The sequence below is a fragment of the Entelurus aequoreus genome, linkage group LG09 (assembly GCF_033978785.1).
Source record: "Entelurus aequoreus isolate RoL-2023_Sb linkage group LG09, RoL_Eaeq_v1.1, whole genome shotgun sequence".
Lineage (NCBI taxonomy): Eukaryota > Metazoa > Chordata > Actinopteri > Syngnathiformes > Syngnathidae > Entelurus > Entelurus aequoreus.
The window spans coordinates 14,740,742-14,758,505 of NC_084739.1; the positions used below are offsets into that span (position 1 = coordinate 14,740,742).

At 36.5% G+C, this 17,764-nt stretch overlaps 1 protein-coding gene across 6 annotated transcripts in view; it reads left to right on the plus strand.

Moving 5' to 3' along the window:
* Nucleotides 1–17,764, plus strand: part of LOC133657158 (Kv channel-interacting protein 2-like) — a 344,954-nt gene that overhangs the window by 325,257 nt on the left and 1,933 nt on the right. For 5 of the 6 annotated variants that reach the window (XM_062058136.1, XM_062058135.1, XM_062058134.1 and 2 more), the window contains exons 2-7: nucleotides 7,689–7,813; nucleotides 7,883–7,952; nucleotides 11,467–11,537; nucleotides 11,635–11,742; nucleotides 13,913–14,017; nucleotides 14,231–14,293. In XM_062058136.1, the coding sequence (XP_061914120.1) occupies nucleotides 7,689–7,813; nucleotides 7,883–7,952; nucleotides 11,467–11,537; nucleotides 11,635–11,742; nucleotides 13,913–14,017; nucleotides 14,231–14,293 (542 nt within the window). The remainder of the gene's footprint in view (nucleotides 1–7,688; nucleotides 7,814–7,882; nucleotides 7,953–11,466; nucleotides 11,538–11,634; nucleotides 11,743–13,912; nucleotides 14,018–14,230; nucleotides 14,294–17,764) is intronic. The other variant, XM_062058131.1, reaches the window with a different exon arrangement.

The following is a 17,764-nucleotide window of genomic DNA, read 5'->3' on the forward strand; positions in this document are numbered from 1 at the left end:
GCAGACCCCAGGTTGCAGAGACGGTAGGCGGTGTGCCTGGTCAAATAATGTAATTCTTTATATGAAGACGTGATTGGAAATAGGGAACAGGTGCGCTGGCAGGAAACTAAACAGAAAGTGACGGTGCAGCACAACAAGGAGTCCAACAGGAAGTAGAACCAAAATAGGATGCAGAACACAGGAGAATAACTAACAGGGTACAAACCGTCGTGTGGGATCATGACCATTACACAACCATCTTGTGTTTTTGTCTGATTCTGTTTGTGATCGAAAATGTAATCATTGAACACTTGCAGTAATCAGTATCAGCTCTGTCACTTTGTAACTACTTGGTATCGGATCGATACCCAAATTTGCAGTATCGACCCAAACTAATGTAAAGTACCAAAACAACAGAAGAATAAGTGTTAGTTACATTTTAACAGAAGTGGGGGGAGGACATGTTAAAAGAGAAAGTAAGCAGATATTCACAGTAAATCAACAATTAGATTTATAATTAAGAGAGAGTAAACACTAGCAAGGAGATTAATAATAGTCCTGAGAAAATAATATGCCCGTAAATGAGGCAACATGTTACTGCAGATGTCAGCCGCCAGATGAGGAGCCTTGCTAGCCAGTTTGGAAATGATGCTTTTATCATGTATATGTCAAATAATACAAAACCAGTGAAGTTGGCACGTTGTGTAATTCCTAAATAAAAACAGAATACAATGATTTGCAAATCCTTTTCAACTTATATTCAATTGAATAGACTGCAAAGACAAGATATTTTAATGTTTCAACTGAGAAACTTAATTTTTTTTTGCAAATAATCATTAACTTAGAATTTAATGGCAGCAACACATTGCAAAAAAGTTGGCACAGGGGCATTTTTACCACTGTGTTACATGGCCTTTCCTTTAACAACACTCAGTAAATGTTTGGGAACTGAGGAGACCAATTTTTGAAGCTTTTCAAGTGGAATTCTTTCCCATTCTTGCTTGATGTACAGCTTAAGTTGTTCAACAGTCCGGGGGTCTCCGTTGTGGTATTTTAGGCTAGTGTAGTACCCGCACTATGTTTTACTACAAAGCTACGCTGTTCTAACATGTGCAGAATGTGGCTTGGCATTGTCTTGCTGAAATAAGCAGGGGCGTCCATGGCAACATATGTTGCTCCAAAACCTGTATGTACCTTTAAGCATTAATGGTGCCTTCACAGATGTGTAAGTTACCCATGCCTTGAGCACTAACACACCCCCATACCATCACACATGCTGGCTTTTGTACTTTGCGCCTATAACAATCTGGATGGTTCTTTTCCTCTTTGTTCCGGAGGACACGACGTCCACAGTTTCCAAAAACAATTTGAAATGTGGACTCGTCAGACCACAGAACACTTTTCCACTTTGCATCAGTCCATCCTAGATGAGCTCGGGCCCGGCGAAGCCGGCGGCGTTTCTGGGTGTTGTTGATAAATGGCTTTCGCTTTGCATAGTAGAGTTTTAACTTGCACTTACAGATGTAGCGACCAACTGTAGTTACTAACAGTGGTTTTCTGAAGTGTTCCTGAGCCCATGTGGTGATATCCTTTACACACTGATGCCGCTTTTTGATGCAGTACCGCATGAGGGATCGAAGGTCACAGGCATTCAATGTTGGTTTTCGGTCTTGTGCAGTGATTTCTCCAGATTCTCTGAATCTTTTGATGATATTACGGACCGTAGATGGTGAAATCCCTAAATTCCTTGCAATAGCTGGTTGAAAAATGAGCTAATATTTGCAAAAAATAACAAAGTTTCTCAGTTCGAACGTTAAGTATCTTGTCTTTGCAGTCTATTCAATTGAATATAGGATTTGCAAATCATTGTATTCTGTTTTTATTTACCATTTACACAACGTGCCAACTTCACTGGTTTTGGGGTTTGTAGATTATGGTATACATTGTCCTTGCAAGAGATCAATCTCTTAATTGGAACTGATATGTTTTTGTTGGTTCACATGTCTGCAGGATGCCTGCTGCAATACGTTGTGGCGGTCGACCGTGACTGATTTCTTGTTATTCTGGTCACTGGAATGTGTGTGTAAGAGAGAGAGAGTGTGTGTGTGTTTTATGCACGTTGACAAGTTTAGTGCGGGATAAAAGTCATAGCTTATAGAGGGCAAACTTGGAGTTGGAGTGAGAATAAATAGTTTGTGTCTGCTGGTGATTGTGTGCACCTTTTTCCTTTTTTAAAGAAAGGTGTTAAATGTGGTGTTTTTGAGGGGTGTTAACATAAATGTTCTAATTATAGTTGAAGTGTTTTATTTACATAAACCCCATAGAAGATGGGGGTGTTAATTGACAGCAGGCTGTAATTTCCAAAAGTGTGAAAATGTCATATACAACCTCTGGAAAAAACAATCAGCAGACTTGGAGGATGTTTGTTCAGTTGTGAGATTTTGTAGAAACAAAGCAAATAAGAAACATGATACAGAACTTAAGTAATTAGAATGGCAACTTTCTGGCTTTAAGAAACACAAGAAAATACATTTTGTGGTAGTCAGTAACAGTTTCAGTTTTAGGTCAAGCATTGTTGAATTATGGAATCTCTCAATTCTTAGGATAGGATTATGAAATCACATTGTAAATTTCCATTTCCAAAACTAACACCTGCATTGGTTTAAATATGTTCATTAATCTGCAGTTAAAAAGGAGTGTTCACACCTTGGAGAGCTGTTGCAGCAGGTGGATTGACATGAATCGTGGCTCCAACACGAGATATGTCAATCGAAACACGGGAGAGGATTATCAAATTTCGCGAAAGACGTTGATTATTCACAGTCAGCTGCGTCTCAAATCTGGACCAAGTACAAACAACATGGGAAGGTTGTGAGAGGCAAGCATATACTGGTAGACCAAGGACAACATCAAATCATCAAGACAGAAAACTTGAAGGGATATGACTTGAAAACAGAAAATGCACAGCAAAACAAATGAAGAACAAATGGTCAGAAACTGGAGTCACCACCTGTGACTAGCGATGTCCGATAATGGCTTTTTTGCCGATATCCGATATTGTCCAACTCTTAATTACCGATTCCGATATCAACCGATACCGATATATACAGTCGTGGAATTAACACATTATTATGCCTAATTTTGTTGTGATGCCCCGCTGGATGCATTAAACAATGTAACAAGGTTTTCCAAAATAAATCAACTCAAGTTATGGAAAAAAAATGCCAACATGGCACTGACATATTTATCATTGAAGTCACAAAGTGCCTCAAAACAGCAGTTTGGAATTTGGGACATGCTCTCCCTAAGAGAGCATGAGGAGGTTGAGGTGGGCGGGGTTGGGGGGGGGGGGTGTAGGGGGTAGCGGGGTGTGTATATTGTAGCGTCCCGGAAGAGTTAGTGCTGCAAGGGGTTCTGGGTATTTCTTCTGCTGTGTTACGGTGCGGATGTTCTCCCGAAATATGTTTGTCATTCTTGTTTGGTGTGGGTTCACAGTGTGGCGCATATTTGTAACAGTGTTAAAGTTGTTTATATGTCCACCCTCAGTGTGACCTGTATGGCTGTTGACCAAGTATGCCTTGCATTCACTTCTGTGATTGGGCCGGCACGCAAAGGCAGTGCCTTTAAGGTTTATTGGCGCTCTGTACTTCTCCCTACGTCCGTGTACCACTCCGTACAGCGGCGTTTTAAAAAGTCATAAATTTTACTTTTTGAAACCGATACCGATAATTTTCCGATATTACATTTTAAAGCATTTATGGGCAGTCCGATATTATCGGACATCTCTACCTGTGACCAAAGTGTTAGAAATCGCCTTAAAGAAATGGTATTTAAATACAGAAAAGCTAAACAAAAGCTGTCAACACTTAAACAGAAACAAACAAGGTTCCAATGTGATAAGGAAAAGCAATGGTGGACTATTGATGACTTGATAGTCATATTCTTATTTATTTATTTTTTTTATTTTTTTCCCCCTTTCTCGGTCAGATCAGAATCGCTTCTTTACTCATTGTCCATTGTGATATTTGGAATTAATCCAAACACACTCCGAACTAGTATATCTGATCGTCATATTCAGTGATGAATCACATATCTGCATTGGGCAAGTCGATATTGATGCAACTTTTGTTTGGTGCCGTTCCAATGAGATTTATGAAGACGACTGCCTGAAGAAAACATGCACATTTCCACAGTCAGTGTCAGGTAATGGCACTGGGGAGATGGCTGCCATTACAGCTTCAAAACATGCCCAAGTTTACGTTGACATTAAGTTAAGTTAAAGTACCAATGATTGTCACACACACACTAGGTGTGGTAAAATTTGTCCTCTGCATTTGACCCATCCTCTTGTTCACCCCCTGGGAGGTGAGGGGAGCAGTGAGCAGCAGCGATGCCGCGCCCGGGAATCATTTTTGGTGATTTAACCCCCAATTCCAAGCCTTGATGCTGAGTGCCAAGCAGTGAGTTAATGGGTCACATATTTGTAGTCTTTGGTATGACTCGGCCGGGGTTTGAACTCACAACCTACCAATCTCAGGGCGGACACTCTTACCACTAGGCCACTGAGAAGGATGGAGAAGGGTCAATCGGAAGGATGTTTGGGGATGATGACATCATTTGTCAAGATGACAATGCATCTTGCCATAGAGCAAAAACGGTAAAAACTTTCCCAAAAGTCAATGCCTGCAAATAATCCAGAAGTCAATGGAAATCTTAGAGAAAGGTCCATGGCAAGACTCCAACCTGACAACAGCAATCAGAGGGAAGAGTTCTGTTTGTCACTCGTTTAAGTCCATGCCTCACAGACTGCAGGTTGTTTCAAAAGCCAGAGGTGGTGCAACAAAGTACTGGTGGAGTGTTTTTTTTCATGATTCTATCTTTTTCCCTCTGAATTGAGTTAATTGTTTCACTCTGTTCTGAAGATGTAACTGTTGCAGACTACCACCATTTCATTTTTAGATTTATTTTAGGGTGTCTTAAAGTCAGAAAGTTGCCATTTGAAATGACTCTAGTTTTGTGTCATGTGTCTACAAAATTAAACAACTGAATGAATGAACATCCTCCAAGATGGGTGATTCCACCATTTTTTCCCTGGGGTTGTATACACAGTACAGGCCAAAAGTTTGGACACACCTTCTCCTCATTCAATGTGTTTTCTTTATTTTCATGACTATTTACATTGTAGATCAGGGGTGGGCAATTAATTTTTACCGGGGGCCGCATGAGCAACCCGAGCACTGCTGGAGGGCCACATCAACAATATTTCAATAAAATTTTGCTCAATATTATTTTTGATATATACCGTAAAATTAATAATAATAATAATAATAATAATAATAATACTTTCATTTAACCTAACTTAACTTTATCCCAAAAGCACTGCTTTGGAAATCATTTGTACCCGTTTCAGAGATCACATTTAGTTCCCCTTAACATCCTCATGTTGCACAATGAAACGTAACCATAGGATGAAGTGTGCATTCCTGTAACTTTCTCTAGTAACAGCATTCCATGATTAATATAAATAAATTAACATGAATAATAAATGACTGTAAAATAAGCACACGCATGACTGAGGAGTCATAGTGTAACTTTGTGTGGTGTTTGAGTTGTCCGACTTTTTGTGTGGCCATAAACGCACCAGTGGTTTAGTGCTATGCGTGTTGGTGACAGATGACAAGTTGGTTTTGGCCTGGTTTGTACGGCAGAAAATGACTAGTTTTTCGAGATAGAAGTGTTTTACTCATGTTTTTGGTGTGGTTATGGCCGAATATAAACAGTTTTGCTCAATAAAGTGATCGATATAATTCCTGTCCTCGAAGCATCTCGATAGACGTTACAATAATTGAACGGTGTTCAATTGAACGGTGTTGACGAACACCGTTAGGGCAGCTTGTTGTCACTGTCACTCAAAGTTGCACTGCAAAATTACACAGAATAAATGTTTATTTTGTTTAGAATTCAGATGGGATTTGATTTGGTGCGCGGCATATATTTGCTGTGCGCAGAGGACGCTTGAGCAGTGCGCAATTGCGCAGGCGCGCACCCTAGAGGGAACGTTGCTTGGCAGTCCATGTCTTGTTGAAAACACAGCATTCGTCATCAACTTTTCTCTTTTTAGCGTCTCGGGTGTAAACCGTGCATCACTTGTCGCTGTGCACCTTCACTCACAGGTTACACACGGACATACGCCCATAAATAACACTTTTCAAAATAAAAGCAGCACAGTTGTATTGCGCGCACGACATAGATGTTTTCTCAACTTTATTTTGTAAATTGGGATTGCAGCTGTTCACATTCACTCACAATCACGCACGCGCATACTGTACGTCCACACGGAAGTAATACAAATAACGCTTTTCAAAACAAAAGCAGCACCGTTGTATTGCACACTCGACATAGATACTTTGTTAAATGTATTTTGTAATTTCTGATTGGCCTCACGTGGGCCGGACAGGGACGCACAAAGGGCCGGATGTGGCCCGCGGGCCGCAGAATGCCCAGGTCTGTTGTAGATTGTCCCTGAACGCATCAAAACGATGATGTGGAGTTATGTACTTAACAAAAAAACATGAAAACATGTTTTATATTGTAGTTTCTTCAAAATAGCCAGCCTTTGCTCTGATTACTTTTTCGCACACTCTTGGCATTCTCTTGATGAGCTTCAAGAGGTCGTCACCTGACATGGTTTTCACTTCACAGGTGTGCTTGAAGCTCATCGAGAGAACGCCAAGAGTGTGCAAAACAGTAATCAGAGCAAAGGGTGGCTATTTTGAGTTGAGTTTGAGTTTATTTCAAACATGCATGCATACAACATGATACATCACAATGTCCAGTTTATCTATTCAACATGTTCGAAAAGAAGTAGGAAGAAGCAGAGCTTATTTAATCCTACCCCTTTTCCTTTACATAGCAGTTGCTAAAATTTGTGTTCACTTCCTGTTCTCAATTTATTCACAATATACTCCATAACTAATAACAATAAAATAAAAAAATATTAGTGAAGTAAGTTATATGGCGAGATGAGTAAGATTATCTAGAAAATGAATGAATGGATGAAATAGATTCAGAATGTTTATCATGGTTCTTCTTCTTTGTACTTTGTAAACACTTTAAGTTTGAAGAGTTTCTTGAAGTGGATTAAATTAGTACATTGGTTTTTCTGAAGAAACTAGAATACAAAACATGTTTTCAGTTATTTCACCTTTTTTTTTTGTCAAGTACATAACTCCACATGTGTTTATTTATAGTTGTGATGCCTTCAGTGACAATCTACAATGTAAATAGTCATGAAAATAAAGACAACACATTGAATGAGAAGGTGTGTCCAAACTTTGGGCCTGTACTGTACACACTATGTTTATAATCATGATGTGGAGTGCATGAGAAAGTGTAATGAAAAGGATATCTCTCTTCGACCACATCTATTGATACATGTTTATATTGCACACAGCAGCAACACAACCAATGTTGTACTATGTGTATTTGGCAGCATTCATCAGTTCATTGACAACCCCAGAGACGAAATAGCAACATTTTAAGAGCTAGATACAGCTGCTGGATGCTACATCAGGACGTTAAGTCATATCTGTTTTGTTTATTCAAAGATGCCGGCGGTTATTTTTGATATTGATGACATTTCAATGGCTGTGAACTGATAGGACGTGCGCTAATCACTCACCCGGTGGCGTCTCCTTTCCCTCCCGCAGACAGCGAAGAAGATGACTTCGAGCTCTCCACCGTGTGCCATCGGCCCGAAAGCATGGACAAGCTGCAGGAGCAGACCAAGTTCACCAAGAAGGAGCTGCAGGTTCTCTACAGAGGCTTCAAAAACGTACGTCAACTCGAGACAGACGCCCGCAGTGACATGATGGCGTGTTACAGTTTCCGTTTTGTCCGGTAGGAGTGCCCGAGCGGCGTGGTGAACGAGGACAACTTTAAGAACATCTACTCGCAGTTCTTCCCTCAGGGAGGTGAGTCCCTTCACCTCTCATGTCTTCCTATTTGGAAACCATTTTCCACCAAAAATAATGTAACTACCGTATTTTTCGGACTAAAAGGCGCACTTAAAATCCTTTAATTTTCTCGAAACTTAACAGTGCGCCTTATAACCCGGTGCTCCTAATGTACGGAATCATTTTGGTTGTGCTTACCGACTTCAAAGCTATTTTATTTGGTACATGGTGAAATGATAAGTGTGACCGGTAGATGGCAGTCACACATAAGAGATATGTGTAGACTGCAATATGATGGCAGTCACACATAAGAGATACGTGTAGACTGCAATATGATAGCAGTCACAAATAAGAAATACGTGTAGACTGCAGTATGATGGCAGTCACACATAAGAGATACGTGTAGACTGCAATATGATGGCAGTCACACATAAGAGGTACGTGTAGACCGCAATATGATAGCAGTCACACATAAGAGATACGTGTAGACTGCAATATGATGGCAGTCACACATAAGAGGTACGTGTAGACCGCAATATGATGGCAGTCACACATAAGAGATACGTGTAGACTGCAATATGATGGCAGTCACACATAAGAGGTACGTGTAGACCGCAATATGATAGCAGTCACACAAAAGAGATACGTGTAGACTGCAATATGATGGCAGTCACACATAAAAGGTATGTGTAGACTGCAATATGATGGCAGTCACACAAGAGATACGTGTAGACTGCAATATGATGGCAGTCACGCATAAGAGATACGTGTAGACTGCAATATAATAGCAGTCACACATAAGAGGTACGTGTAGACTGCAATATGATAGCAGTCACACGTGTAGACTGCAATATGATAGCAGTCACACGGGTAGACTGCAATATGATAGCAGTCACACATAAGAGATATGTGTACACTGCAATAAGATAGCAGTCACACATAAGAAATACGTGTAGACTGCAATATGATGGCAGTCACACATAAGAGATACGTGTAGACTGCAGTATGATGGTAGTCACAAATAAGAGATACGTGTAGACTGCAATATGATGGCAGTCACACATAAGAGATACGTGTAGACTGCAATATGATGGCAGTCACACATAAGAGGTACGTGTAGACTGCAATATGATGGCAGTCACACATAAGAGATACGTGTAGACTGCAATATGATGGCAGTCACACATAAGAGATATGTGTAGACTGCAATATGATGGCAGTCACACATAAGAGATATGTGTAGACTGCAATATGATGGCAGTCACACATAAGAGATACGTGTAGACTGCAATATGATGGCAGTCACACATAAGAGATACGTGTAGACTGCAATATGATGGCAGTCACACAAGAGATACGTGTAGACTGCAATATGATGGCAGTCACGCATAAGAGATACGTGTAGACTGCAATATAATAGCAGTCACACATAAGAGGTACGTGTAGACTGCAATATGATAGCAGTCACACGTGTAGACTGCAATATGATAGCAGTCACACGTGTAGACTGCAATATGATAGCAGTCACACGTGTAGACTGCAATATGATAGCAGTCACACGTGTAGACTGCAATATGATAGCAGTCACACATAAGAGATATGTGTACACTGCAATAAGATAGCAGTCACACATAAGAGATACGTGTAGACTGCAATATGATGGCAGTCACACATAAGAGATACGTGTAGACTGCAATATGATGGCAGTCACACATAAGAGATACGTGTAGACTGCAATATGATGGCAGTCACACATAAGAGATACGTGTAGACTGCAATATGATGGCAGTCACACATTAGAGATAAGTGTAAACTGCAATATGATGGCAGTCACACATAAGAGATACGTGTAGACTGCAATATGATGGCAGTCACACATAAAAGATACGTGTTGACTGCAATATGATGGCAGTCACACAAGAGATACGTGTAGACTGCAATATGATGGCAGTCACGCATAAGAGATACGTGTAGACTGCAATATAATAGCAGTCACACATAAGAGGTACGTGCAGACTGCAATATGATAGCAGTCACACATAAGAGGTACGTGTAGACTGCAATATGATAGCAGTCACACGTGTAGACTGCAATATGATAGCAGTCACACATAAGAGATATGTGTACACTGCAATAAGATAGCAGTCACACATAAGAAATACGTGTAGACTGCAGTATGATGGCAGTCACACATAAGAGATACGTGTAGACTGCAGTATGATGGTAGTCACAAATAAGAGATACGTGTAGACTGCAATATGATGGCAGTCACACATAAGAGATATGTGTACACTGCAATAAGATAGCAGTCACACATAAGAAATACGTGTAGACTGCAGTATGATGGCAGTCACACATAAGAGATACGTGTAGACTGCAGTATGATGGTAGTCACAAATAAGAGATACGTGTAGACTGCAATATGATGGCAGTCACACATAAGAGATACGTGTAGACTGCAATATGATGGCAGTCACGCATAAGAGGTACGTGTAGACCGCAATATGATAGCAGTCACACATAAGAGATACGTGTAGACTGCAATATGATGGCAGTCACACATAAGAGGTACGTGTAGACCGCAATATGATGGCAGTCACACATAAGAGATACGTGTAGACTGCAATATGATGGCAGTCACACATAAGAGGTACGTGTAGACCGCAATATGATAGCAGTCACACATAAGAGATACGTGTAGACTGCAATATGATGGCAGTCACACATAAAAGGTATGTGTAGACTGCAATATGATAGCAGTCACACATAAGAGATACGTGTAGACTGCAATATGATGGCAGTCACACATATGAGATATGTGTAGACTGTAATATGATGGCAGTCACACATAAGAGATACGTGTAGACTGCAATATGATGGCAGTCACACATAAGAGGTATGTGTAGACTGCAATATGATAGCAGTCACACATAAGAGATACGTGTAGACTGCAATATGATGGCAGTCACACATATGAGATATGTGTAGACTGTAATATGATGGCAGTCACACATAAGAGATACGTGTAGACTGCAATATGATGGCAGTCACACATAAGAGGTATGTGTAGACTGCAATATGATAGCAGTCACACTTAAGAGATACATGTAAACTGCAATATGATGGCAGTCACACATACGAGATACGTGTAGGCTGCAGTTCAAATGCATGTTGTCCACCCTTGTGGACATTTCGCCATTGCCTTGTAATTTATTTTTTTTAATAAGTTTTTTAATGCCTAGAGAATAATCAAAAGAATCGGGTGAACAGTTGTAAGATTAAAAACGTGGCCAGGAAGTGTTCGGGTGTGAATTAATTTGCTCTTATATTAGATTACGCAGGTGTACCTAATGAAGTGTCCAGTCAGAACATTATTGATCTCTACAGAAGAAGCGAGGCTCCTCATCTCATTTCATGATGTTTGGTTCAATTACTTCAATTAACCCCTTGGCCTCCAGTTATATCTTTATCTCTATTTAAGTCTATATTTAGCTTGCTGCTCATTTCAGCTTGCGTGTCTTTGTCTTTGCAGACTCCAGTATGTACGCACACTTCCTGTTTGAAGCCTTCGACTCCGACAAAAACGGCTCAGTTAGTTTCGAGGTGACCGATTTGTTCTTCATCAATAATCCTGCAGCACATCCACCGTATTCTACTTTTTGTTATGCACCCACTAAATGGTCGTCTTCTCCTCTCGCAGGACTTTGTATTTGGCCTGTCAATCATCCTGAGGGGGACCGTTAATGACCGGTTAAACTGGGCCTTCAACCTCTACGACCTGAACAAAGATGGCTGCATCACCAAAGAGGTCACTTTTCTTACTCTTAATGAGCACGTTCCACTCTGTCATTATCATTAACCTGAGCAGAACTCTGTGCTATTTTCATGTGCACAGCTATTACACTGATTAATCATGCCAATGACATGTGTGTATACATTGTGCAGACATATTGCTGATTAATTGTAGCAATTAAATGTTTTTATTTATTCATGCATTTTTTTTCAATCTATTTATACATTGAGTGGTATTGAAAAATTAAAAAAATTAAAAAATATATATCAATGTTTTGTTGAACTAAAAATGGTCTGAAAAACATCATTTTTAATGCAGGCAATTATATAAAGATGTATTTTATTTTTGTATTAATTCATTCAACCATTAATTTGTCAATTAATGTATTCATACATTAAAAGGTCATTTTGGTCTATTATTGTCATTTTGCTAAATTAGTAGACTGATTAAATTTATACTTTCAAATATTAATTGTATTTATTCATTTAGTTTATTATTTATTTTAATTCATCCATTCAATGTTAAGCCGTTCATTCATCAATTCATTAATACATTGACTAGCCATTTTGGTCCATTATTGTCATTTTGCAAAGTGTGTGGACTAATTAATCCATGCAATTAAATCTGTATTTGTTTATTTACTTAGTTGTTGATGTATTTATTTTTATTCATTCAATAACTAATTAATGCATTAAAAAGCCATTTTGGTCCATTTTTGTCATTTTGCGAAATTAGTAGACTGATTAATCCATGCAATCAAATATTAATTAATTTAGTTAGGTTAGTTGTGTATTTTTTTAAATAATTCATTTAATGCATTTAAATATGTATTTATTTATACATTAATTTAGTTCAATGATTATTATTTATTTATCATTGTATTAATTCATTCAATGATTAACCCATGCTTTTAATTTTTATTTATTGTTTGTTTATTAAATGAATAATCCACCCATTTATTTATTTTATTTCATTGCATAGCCATTTTGCAAGATGAGTAAACTGATTAATCCATTAAATTAAATGTTTTTCTTTTTTTTTCATTCATTTAGTCGGTTATTTTATTTGTTTATTAATTCATTCAATCATCAAACCATTCATGTATTGTTTCATTCACAAATTGAATAGCCACTTGGGTCAATTATTGTCATTTACATTTTTTTTTAGTAGACCTATTAATCCATGCGATTACATATTTATTGATCTATATAGTTAGTTAGTCATTGTTCATTTTTTTCATTCAATCATTAATACATCCATTTATTGTTATTTTATTTATATTTTGTAGAGCCATTTTGGTCCATTATTGTCATATAGTTGAATTAGTTTATTGATCAATGCAATTAAAGATGTTATTTTATCAATTAAATATTCTAATTAGCTCATTATTCATGTATTTAGCTTTTTGAACTTTAATTATTGTTTTTTTCTTTACAAAAGGAAGAAAATGCAAATGATTGTAAAGAAAAATATGTTGTTGGTTTATCTTTGGTTAATTTATAATTTTAGAATTTGCAGTAGATGGATTCAACTCTTATTTATTTATCGAATTATTTATAAGCTGAAGTTAACTTTCACGGCACACCACCAAGCATACCATGACTTATTCTGCACGGGTTAATTATGTATCACCTGTCAGCTACTGGAAGAATATTTTATCATTTTTTCCTATCACTCAACAGCTGACATTGACACATGAACAAATATGTATTATTTGTAGTAAATGAATAATAATTTTCCAACCAATTAAGAAAAATTGGGTCAATTCCCCACCCGGTGATTACTCAAAACACACACGTTGGAAACCTACATTGTCCTTGTTTATGTTTACTGATATTATTTACCTTTGTACTATGAATGGCAAACATGGCTGTAACATGCTGCCCTCTGCTGACCAATGCAGTTAAGTGCAGCTCCACTGTCTTTTTGTATGTTATTTAAACGTTTGTATTATTTCCATAGTTTTGTTATTTGACTTTTTTACATGGTTTATTATCATGTTTATTCAGCTACAATTCAAGTTGTTAGATTTTATTTTAGTTTTTTGCAAATAAGACATTTTAGAACTACAAAATCATATCATAGTTGGAAACTACAGTAAATAATGAATAGGTCATCAAACTGCTGACTCTGTAATAATGAAAAAGGTCTTTAATTGCACACTAAAATATTTCTTTTTTTGCAGGAGATGCTGGACATCATGAAGTCCATCTACGACATGATGGGGAAGTACACTTACCCCACGATGCAGGACGATGCACCGAGAGAGCACGTGGAGAGCTTCTTCCAGGTCAATAATCAGAACTTTGTTCAAAACGATAACAGTTGGCTTACAAAAGGAATTATTGTGCAAAAGGCAATAATTAAATCACTTGGCTGCTTTTTTTTTGTTTGTTTTTAACGTATTAATACGTAATATATTATTTATATGAAAAAAACTAAAAATAGGAATATAATAATATATATTTTCTTTTTAAATCTCTTGGCTGTTTCTCTCTTCCAGAAAATGGACAGAAATAAAGATGGTGTGGTTACTATAGAGGAGTTCATTGAGTCGTGTAAAAAGGTAAGAATACATTATCAAAAACAAGTGCAGTAATATTTTATGTATTACTTCAATCTAACTTAACTGTACACGTTGGAATTTTCCTTGATACACGCTACTACCGAGTTTATAATGCAAGTGGGATTTCACAAAAAAAAAACCTCATACACATGATTTGGCAGAGAATAAAACGCTGCATAAAGGTTCTGTGTTGCAGATTTTGCGACATTGTTGTTATATTTAGCGAGTAGAGATATGCATTACAAGTAAAATAGCATGCATTTATTCCGTAATCAACACTACAAGCCGTAACAAAAGGCGAAGTTGTCACGACAGGAGTGGAGATCCGCCTTCACAAGCCCATAGAGCCTGCATACAATCGCCATGCAGAAAACCTCCAAAAGCAACCCAACTTTTATCACTACTGCTAAGAAGACAGAGCTCCAAGAGACTCTTCTACATTTGGATGCACTTTGCTATCCTGGTGAAATATGTAAACCAATGATGTTCAAATTGTGAAACGCAGCTTCTTTTTTATTTGATTTTATTTATTTATTTTTATTGTAGCAACAACAAAAAAACTTAAAAAATTGGCATAAATTAAGAATACCAGGTTGATACAAATAACAAATAATTTTAAACTGTTTCCGTAGGTCATTAAAAAGCATTAAAAGTCATCAAATGGATTTTGCAAAAAATAAGGTCTTAAATGTCATTAAAAGCATGAAATATGATGTCCAGAGGCATTTAAAAAAATCATACAATTGCAATTGGCAACAATCAAAACAACAAAACAATCCACCTGACCCAGTTTTTCCTGATTTTATAAAAAAAATTGCACTTCAAGATTTTCAGTATTTATTGAAGTGCAATTTTGCTATCCAACATTGAGAGTAATTTTTTGCATGCAATTAAGTAACTGACCTTCCATTGGTTAAAAATACTACAGGAATGAAAAATATGTTTATTGCATTTGAAAGGGTTATTGCATTGTTATGTATAATGATTAAATTACTGCTTAATTTGGCACCAGTTTATGTAAACTTTTCAACTATTTAATATTATTGTCAAATGCTTACAATTTTGTCTGTGCAGACAATTGTATGCTTTTGACTATATATAATAAATATCTGCACTAGAACATCATGGGTATTAACATCGTTTTAAGTTGCATTAAATCAGATGTGTTGATACCTGCAGAAATCCTGTTAAAGATTTGCCTTTAAACATGCGTGAGACATTTGATTTTCAGAGAAACAAACAAATCAGGATTTTATTCTTGCTCCACATTGTACAGCCCACGTTTACTTTGCATCATATTGTGTTTTGAGAAGATACAGCAAAGTAGATCCCCGATATTTCTAACTTAAACTTACGTAACCCCTCAAATCTCTTAATCATCTTCAGCCCCAAACAAAGATACCAAACATGAAATGTTTTGTTTTAACTTATTTTACCCCTTTGAAGGACTTTTGATCAAATGTCACAATTTTTAATTTAGTATAAATTTGCATAACATGAGTGATTTTACTCATTTAAACGTGTGACATTAGCCGATCAAACGGCCTTTAAAACGTTGGACTGAAATTGAGAAATTAACAGGAAAATAATCCAAAATGTTTATACAAAAATGACAGACTTTTACGTGCTGTTTGGCTTTGAAGTCCTTAAAAAAATTGAATGTCCCCACAGGGTTAAATTAACATTAAAAAAAAATCGAATTATTTGCATATTAAAGCAAATAACCCCTCAAATCTCTTAATCAGCTTCAGCCCCAAACAAAAATACCAAACATGACATGTTTTTTTTTATTTTACCCCTTTGAAAGACTTTTGATCAAATTATGTCACAATTTTCAATTAGTATAAATTTGCATAACATGAGTGATTTTACTCATTTAAACGTGTGACATTAGCCGATCAAACGGCCTTTAAAACGTTGAACGTATTTTTAAACCATGTTACATGTCTGATATTTTGGTTTAGGACTGAAATTGAGAAATTAACAGGAAAATAATCCAAAATGTTTATACAAAATTGACAGACTTTTACGTCCTGTTTGGCTTTGAAGTCATTAAAAAAACTGAATGTCCCCACAGTGTTAAATTAACATTAAAAAAATCTAATTATTTGCATATTAAAGCAAATAACCCCTCAAATTTCTTGATCAGCTTCAGCCCCAAACAAAAATACCAAACATGACATGTTTTTTTTTAATTTTACCCCTTTGAAAGACTTTTGATCAAATTATGTCACAACTTTCAATTAGTATAAATTTGCATAACATGAGTGATTTTACTCATTTAAACGTGTGACATTAGTTGATCAAACGGCCTATAAAAGGTTGAATGTTTTTTAAACCATGCTACATGTTTGACATTTTGTTTTAGGACTGAAATTGAGAAATTAACAGGAAAATAATCCAAATTGTTTATACAAAATTGACAAGACTTTTACGTCCTGTTTGGCTTTGAAGTTATTAAAATTGAATGTCCCCACAGGGTTAAGTTAAAATTAAAAAAATCTAATTATTTGCATATTAAAGCAAATAACCCCTCAAATCTCTTAATCAGCTTCAGCCCCAAACAAAAATACCAAACGTGACATGTTTTTATTTTTTTTATTTTACCCCTTTGAAAGATTTTTGATCAAATGATGTCACAATTTTCAATTAGTATAAATTTGCATAACATGAGTGATTTTACTCATTTAAACGTGTGACATTAGTTGATCAAACGGCCTATAAAAGGTTGAACGTTTAAAAAAATAAATAAAAATGCTAGATGTTTGATATTTTGGATTAGGACTGAAACTGAGAAATTAACAAGAAAAAATCCAAAATGTTTATACAAAATGTACAGACTTGTACGTCCTGTTTGGGTTTGAAGTCATTACAATTGAATGTCCCCACAGGGTTAAATTAACTTTAAAAAAATCTTATTATTTGCATATTAAACCAAATAACCCCTCAAATCTCTTAATCAGCTTCAGCCCCAAACTAATAAACCATGACATGTTTTTTAAATGTTACCCCTTGGAAAGACTTTTGATCAAATGATGTCACAATTTTCAATTAATATAAATTTGCATAACATGAGTGATTTTACTCATTTAAACGTGTGCCATTAGTTGATCAAACGGCCTTTAAAACGTTAAACATTTTTTAAACCATGCTACATGTTTGATATTTTGGTTTAGGACTGAAATTGAGAAATTAACAGGAAAATAATCCAAAATGTTTATACAAAATTGACAAGACTTTTACATCCTGTTTGGCTTTGAAGTCATTAAAATGTAATGTCCCCACAGTGTTAAGTTAACATTAAAAAAAAAGTTAACATAAAAAAATCTAATTATTTGCATATTAAAGCAAATAACCCCTCAAATCTCTTAATCAGCTTCAGCCCCAAACAAAAATACCAAACATGACATGTTTTTTTTAAAATTTTACCCCCTTTGAAAGACTTTTGATCCAATAATGTCACAATTTTCA